Source organism: Thalassophryne amazonica, chromosome 9, assembly GCF_902500255.1.
Source record: "Thalassophryne amazonica chromosome 9, fThaAma1.1, whole genome shotgun sequence".
In the NCBI taxonomy this organism is placed as follows: domain Eukaryota; kingdom Metazoa; phylum Chordata; class Actinopteri; order Batrachoidiformes; family Batrachoididae; genus Thalassophryne; species Thalassophryne amazonica.
The window spans coordinates 111,571,459-111,578,870 of record NC_047111.1 but is presented as its reverse complement, the minus strand read 5'-3'; the positions used below and the strand labels follow the sequence as shown (position 1 = coordinate 111,578,870).

General features: G+C 38.8%; 1 protein-coding gene across 1 annotated transcript in view; it reads left to right on the top strand.

Moving 5' to 3' along the window:
• Positions 1 to 1,354: 1,354 nt before the first annotated feature.
• The window catches only part of pcp4a (Purkinje cell protein 4a), a 65,457-nt gene continuing 59,399 nt past the window's right edge, over positions 1,355 to 7,412 (top strand). Inside the window, exon 1 of the mRNA XM_034177470.1 lies at positions 1,355 to 1,453. Coding sequence (XP_034033361.1) covers positions 1,445 to 1,453 — 9 coding nt within the window. The 5' untranslated portion in view covers positions 1,355 to 1,444. The remainder of the gene's footprint in view (positions 1,454 to 7,412) is intronic.

The window sequence follows — 7,412 nt, the reverse complement described above, 5'->3', positions numbered from 1 at the left end:
GCAGGTTGGGAAGCTGATTAGTAATCAAGCCAGGAAGTGTTTGCTGTTTGTACACCTTTAAGTGTTCTCTCTGTGTGTAGAGTGTGGACTCACATAATGGTTCCTTCTTTCACAGACTCGGTTTGTTGTGGCCACCTGGGGGGTGTCGGCGGGGTCCTTGGGTCCGAACAGCTTCTGGCTCCGGACCGTTAGCGCTGCTGGGAGCGCACCACGCCAGACCGCACTTTCTTTTGTTGTTTTTTGTATCACTGTTATGTATTAAATTCAGTTAGCCTTTGTACCGTGCTCTGCTTATTTCATACTGGGTCCTTCAAACGCTGGTCGGTTCTCCGAGCTGCGTCCGACACATAACAGTCTGATCTTGTCCGTCAACCTGTTCATCACCATTATGAAAAAGGAAGGACTTATTTTTTTATCTTTGATGCAAGCCCACCTCCACCTTGATTGCATCTGTCATTCCTACTGGGCATCTCTGCTGCCACACTATCCTTGTACATATCCTGCACCACCCTCACATACTTCAATCAATGATGAGAGCCAACGAGAGATCAATTATTTTCCATACGTGGATCCTGAGGGATGCTTGCACCGCCGGAATGCTGACTGAATGACGTGCTCCGATTAAAATGTAAGAGGACGTTAAACACGGACTGATTAATGACTATTCACACACACAACACATAGGTGTCTTCAGTGGGTGTGAATCAGTAAAGCAAAGGACGTCACTTCTCAGCAGTTACATTAGTTGACATGTAGAATCTTCCTTCCTGTAGACGTTTGGACTATAAAAAGAATCCAAGTTCCTTTTTCAGTCATAGATAGTCCAAACTATACCTTTTTGGAATTTTTACGATCAGACAAATAATGTGGTGTAGTTTTCAAAATGATTTGAGCATTTTTAATTTCGACCCCTGTGTAATTCTTCAGTTGACCCCTACCTGGCTGCTGGCTGCATTTGCACGATTGTTTCAGTTATCTGCTGCACTATAAATATGAACCTGACTGGATCAAAGATCAGCAATCAGGATGAACGTTGAGTGATTATGATTAAAGATTAAACTTTGGGGTCTAAGAATATTGTACAGGAAATCAGCAGAATAAGAGATACAAAAAAAAAAATTATCAGAGCGACTGCTGGACTTTGCGCGCTTTTAATTTCCAGCGTCGTAAATGTGAACGTCATCAACAGCTACGATTTTAACTCGCATGCTTCGTCCTTTTTTTCGCCTCGCCACACTAACTGGCGGAATACATGGCGGACTGTTAAAAAAAAAATGAAATAAAATTTGAAATAAAAACCCGCGCCTGGCGCTGCAGACCGGAAGCTCATTGGTTTTACGCGGAGCTATAAAAGCCTGGTGTGTGCGCGCGAAGCGCACCTTCAGTTCGCTGCTCCGCGCGCATCACGCAAATCCACGCAGACCCACTGACAGTCAGCGCAGCCATGAGTGAGGTATGTTTGTGCTTTCACTGCTTTTTCCTCCCGACCTGAGCGTCAACCTGCAGCTTTGGTGTCTTAGTGTTTATGGATTTAATAAGGCGTCATAAAGGAAAAGCGCGCGACGGAGCACGAATGACTTTTAATTGGCTTTTAAACGTCGATTCATCTGAGCTGCAGGCAGCAGCCTGTTCAGTCGTTCGATGAAAATAACCATGACTGACTGACTGACTTCAAGGAAAAAAATGATTAATTGTACTTACGGTTTGGCGAAGTTTTTAAACTTCATTCTACACAACAGGATACTGAACAGCTGCACTAAAAAAGAATAATAATAAAAAAAAATCTGACTAATCTGAAGCCATCTAATTCAACAAGAACTGATCAGTTTGTCAATTTCTTTCAGCAAATACAACACACTTTATATAATAATAATAATAATAATAATAATAATAATAATAATTCAGCCCTGTTTTCTATTGCTGCAAACTAAACATGCTTGTATTTTTTACTTCAAAATAGATTAATTTGGAATTTTGGAAAGTGAGTTTGGGTTTTCAGTGGAAACATAAAGTACTATGAAAATAATTCTTACTGGTAGCCTCAACAACAGTAGCAATAATAATAATAATAATAATAAATAGATAGATAGAAGAAAAAGAAGGCAGCAACTGCAAAGAAGCAGATAAAGAAGATAGCAAAGACCCCACTAAGCAATATGACATTCTTGAAGAGCCAAAATCCTTAAAATTGTCAGCAAAGACAACTTGTTCTAAATCACTTATTAATCCAAATTTGTCCTGTTATTTAAAAAGCTGTATTTTTTGTGTTTGTGTATTGATCAACTCCTAAAATGTGTTTAAATATGCTTATGAGCTTTATAAATGAAAGCCATATGTACACACGTCTTCTAATAAAGTGTGCTGCAGCCCTTTGCACATCACTCAGTGTGTCATTTAGAACTATTAATTAGTGTAATCTTGCCTAATTGTGTCTTTGCTCTGTTGGTTTCATAAAACATGCAAATACCACAAGAAAACATGCAAACACTATGACAAAACACATAAACTCAACAGCAAAACACACAAACACCACAACAAAATACATAAATTCAACAGCAAAACATGCAAACACTATGACAAAACACATAAAGTCCACAGAAAAACATGCAAATACTATGACAGAAGACATAAATTCCAAATGCGACAACAAAGCACTCAAATAACAAAACAAAACATGCAAATACCACAACAAAACACACAAACTCCATAGTAAAACACACCAACACCACAACAAAACATAAAATCCACAGCTAAACATGCAAACACTATGACAAAACACAGAAAGGCCACAGAAAAACATGCAAATACCACAACAAAACACATAAACTCCATAGAAAACATGCAAACACTATGACAAAAGACATCAATTCCAAATGCGAAAACAAAGCACTCAAATAGCAAAACAAAACATGCAAATACCACAACAAAACATGCAAACGCCACAGCAAAACATGCAAACGCCACAGCAAAACATGCAAACGCCACAGCAAAACATGCAAACGCCACAGCAAAACATGCAAACGCCACAGCAAAACATGCAAACGCCACAGCAAAACATGCAAATGCCACAGCAAAACACGCAAACATCAGAACAAAACATGCAAACGCCACAACAAAACACGCAAACATCAGAACAAAACACGCAAACGCCACAACAAAACACGCAAACGCCACAACAAAACACGCAAACGCCACAACAAAACACGCAAACGCCACAACAAAACACGCAAACGCCACAACAAAACACGCAAACGCCACAACAAAACACGCAAACGCCACAACAAAACATGCAAATACAACAACAAAACACAAACTCCATAGAAAACATGCAAACACTTTGACAAAAGACATAAATTCCAAATGTGACAACAAAGCACTCAAATAACAAAACACATAAACTCCATAGAAAACATGCAAACACTATGACAAAAGACATCAATTCCAAATGCGACAACAAAGCACTCAAATAACAAAACAAAATATTCAAATACCACAACAAAACACACACACTCCATAGAAAAACATGCAAACACTATGACAAAACACATAAAGTCCACAGAAAAACATGCAAATACCACAACAAAACATAAACTCAACAGCAAAACACACCAACACCACAACAAAACATAAACTCAACAGCAAAACACACCAACACCACAACAAAACATAAACTCAACAGCAAAACACACCGACACCACAACAAAACATAAACTCAACAGCAAAACACACCGACATCACAACAAAACATAAACTCAACAGCAAAACACACCAACACCACAACAAAACATAAACTCAACAGCAAAACACACCAACACCACAACAAAACATAAACTCAACAGCAAAACACACCAACACCACAACAAAACATAAACTCAACAGCAAAACACACCAACACCACAACAAAACATAAACTCAACAGCAAAACACACCAACACCACAACAAAACATAAACTCAACAGCAAAACACACCAACACCACAACAAAACATAAACTCAACAGCAAAACACACCAACACCACAACAAAACACATAAAGTCCACAGCAAAACACACCAACACCACAACAAAACACATAAAGTCCACAGCAAAACATGCAAACACTATGGCAAAACACATAAAGTCCACAGAAAAACATGCAAATACCACAACAAAACACAAACTCCATAGAAAACATGCAAACACTATGACAAAAGACATCAATTCCAAATGTGACAACAAAGCACTCAAATAACAAAACAAAATATTCAAATACCACAACAAAACACATAAACTCCATAGAAAAACATGCAAATACCACAACAAAACATAAACTCAACAGCAAAACACACCAACACCACAACAAAACATAAACTCAACAGCAAAACACACCAACACCACAACAAAACATAAACTCAACAGCAAAACACACCGACACCACAACAAAACATAAACTCAACAGCAAAACACACCGACATCACAACAAAACATAAACTCAACAGCAAAACACACCAACACCACAACAAAACATAAACTCAACAGCAAAACACACCAACACCACAACAAAACATAAACTCAACAGCAAAACACACCAACACCACAACAAAACATAAACTCAACAGCAAAACACACCAACACCACAACAAAACATAAACTCAACAGCAAAACACACCAACACCACAACAAAACATAAACTCAACAGCAAAACACACCAACACCACAACAAAACATAAACTCAACAGCAAAACACACCAACACAACAACAAAACATAAACTCAACAGCAAAACACACCAACACCACAACAAAACATAAACTCAACAGCAAAACACACCAACACCACAACAAAACATAAACTCAACAGCAAAACACACCAACACCACAACAAAACATAAACTCAACAGCAAAACACACCAACACCACAACAAAACATAAACTCAACAGCAAAACACACCAACACCACAACAAAACATAAACTCAACAGCAAAACACACCAACACCACAACAAAACACATAAAGTCCACAGCAAAACACACCAACACCACAACAAAACACATAAAGTCCACAGCAAAACACACCAACACCACAACAAAACACATAAAGTCCACAGCAAAACACACCAACACCACAACAAAACACATAAAGTCCACAGCAAAACATGCAAACACTATGGCAAAACACAAACTCAACAGCAAAACACACCAACACCACAACAAAACATAAACTCAACAGCAAAACACACCAACACCACAACAAAACACATAAACTCCACAGCAAAACATGCAAACACTATGGCAAAACACATAAAGTCCACAGAAAAACATGCAAATACCACAACAAAACACAAACTCCATAGAAAACATGCAAACACTATGACAAAAGACATCAATTCCAAATGTGACAACAAAGCACTCAAATAACAAAACAAAATATTCAAATACCACAGCAAAACACATAAACTCCATAGAAAAACATGCATGCAAATACCACAATAAAACACATAAACTCCATAGAAAAAACTCTCAGGTTCTTGGTTTTCTGGGTGGTTGTTGTTGCTCCATCTACCTCTTGTTCTGTCTCTGCTCTATCTTTCTGCTTGGGTTTTCTCTGTCTTGTTGATTCTTGCCTTTCTCTCCTGGTTCTTTGGTGGGTGTTTCTCTCTGTCTGGTCACACCCCAGTTCTGGGAGTTTCTCCACACACCTGTTCTGAGTTTGCTATTAATCACCTGGGTGCTTTATAAGCCTCACAGTTTGTCTCTGTCCTTTGCCAGATCATTGTGCCTTGTGCCTTCGCTTCCTAGCCTTGTTTTGTTGCCTCATCGGTTTTTTGACTTCCTGCCTGTGTACTCCAACCACGCTTTTTTGCTTGGTGTTTCTGATCCTGTTGCTCTGTTTGGAATGCCTTTCTGTGTACTGACCCCAGCTTGTTCACCAAGTAAACGTTTCGTCTCCTCTAAACTGTGTTCCAGCGTTGTGCATTTGTGTCCTGCCCATCCTGCCTATCGAGCCTGATAAAAACATGCAAACACTATGACAAAAGACATAAATTCCAAATGTGACAACAAATCACTCAAATAACAAAACAAAACATGCAAATACTACAACAAAACACACAAACTCCACAGCAAAACATGCAAACACCACAACAAAACATGTAAACACCACAACAAAACACACAAATGCCACAACAAAGCACACAAATAACAAAAAAGAAAACATGCAAACACCACAACAAAACACGCAAACATCAGAACAAAACATGCAAACACCACAACAAAACACATAAACTCCACAGCAAAACATGCAAACACCACAACAAAACACGCAAACATCAGAACAAAACATGCAAACACCACAACAAAACACACAAACATCAGAACAAAACATGCAAACACCACAACAAAAACACAAACACCACAATAAAACATGCAAACACCACAACAAAACACACAAACACCACAATAAAACATGCAAACACCACAACAAAACACATAAACTCCACAGCAAAACATGCAAACACCACAACAAACGTTGTTGTTCATTCAGCTGCTCCCAGTTTTGTTACCAGATCCACACTGGTAATTGGCACAGGTTGTACGCCGGATGCCCTTCCTGATGCAACTCCACTTTTCTCCACAGCCGCTGGTGTTCCAAAGAGGTCTCCCATCCAAGTACTAACCAGGTCCTGCTCTGCTTAGCTTCTGAGATCTGACTGATCAGGCTGACACAGAGCAGACCGGCTGTGCAAACGCCACAACAAACAAAACACGCAAATGCTATGACAAAACACCACAAAACACATAAACTCCACAGAAAAACAGCAGCAAATACCATAAGAAAACACAAACACCACAATAAAACACGCAAATACCACAACAAAACACACAAACACGACAAAACACGTGAACACCACAACAAAACATGCAAACACTATGACAAAACACAAACTCCACCGCAAAACACACAAATGCCACAACAAAGCACACAAATAACAAAAAAGAAAACATGCAAACACCACAACAAATGTACAAATGCCACAGCAAAACACACAAATAACAAAACATGAAAATAACATAACAAAGCATGCAAACACAACAAAACATGGAAATACTATGACGAAGCACACAAACACCACAGAAAGTCCCTTTTGGGTTTGGACCAAGAACCTTCCTGCAATAGCTGACAGGAATGGTTGTCTTGTATTAGCATGTATATTTCATTTATAGACTTTTTTGTGATATTTTATATTCATATCAACGATCATCCCTTTTACTTTCATAAGTGTTAATCCACTCTTTCAAGCACAGTCCTCGACACTGATGCATCCTCTCAGCCCATCATAAAGTCTTAACTTTGACATTTGAAACAGTGGCTCAATGCTGCACATTGCATGGAGCTGACACTGTTATTAACCTGCACAGTTACATCGGTGCATAATTT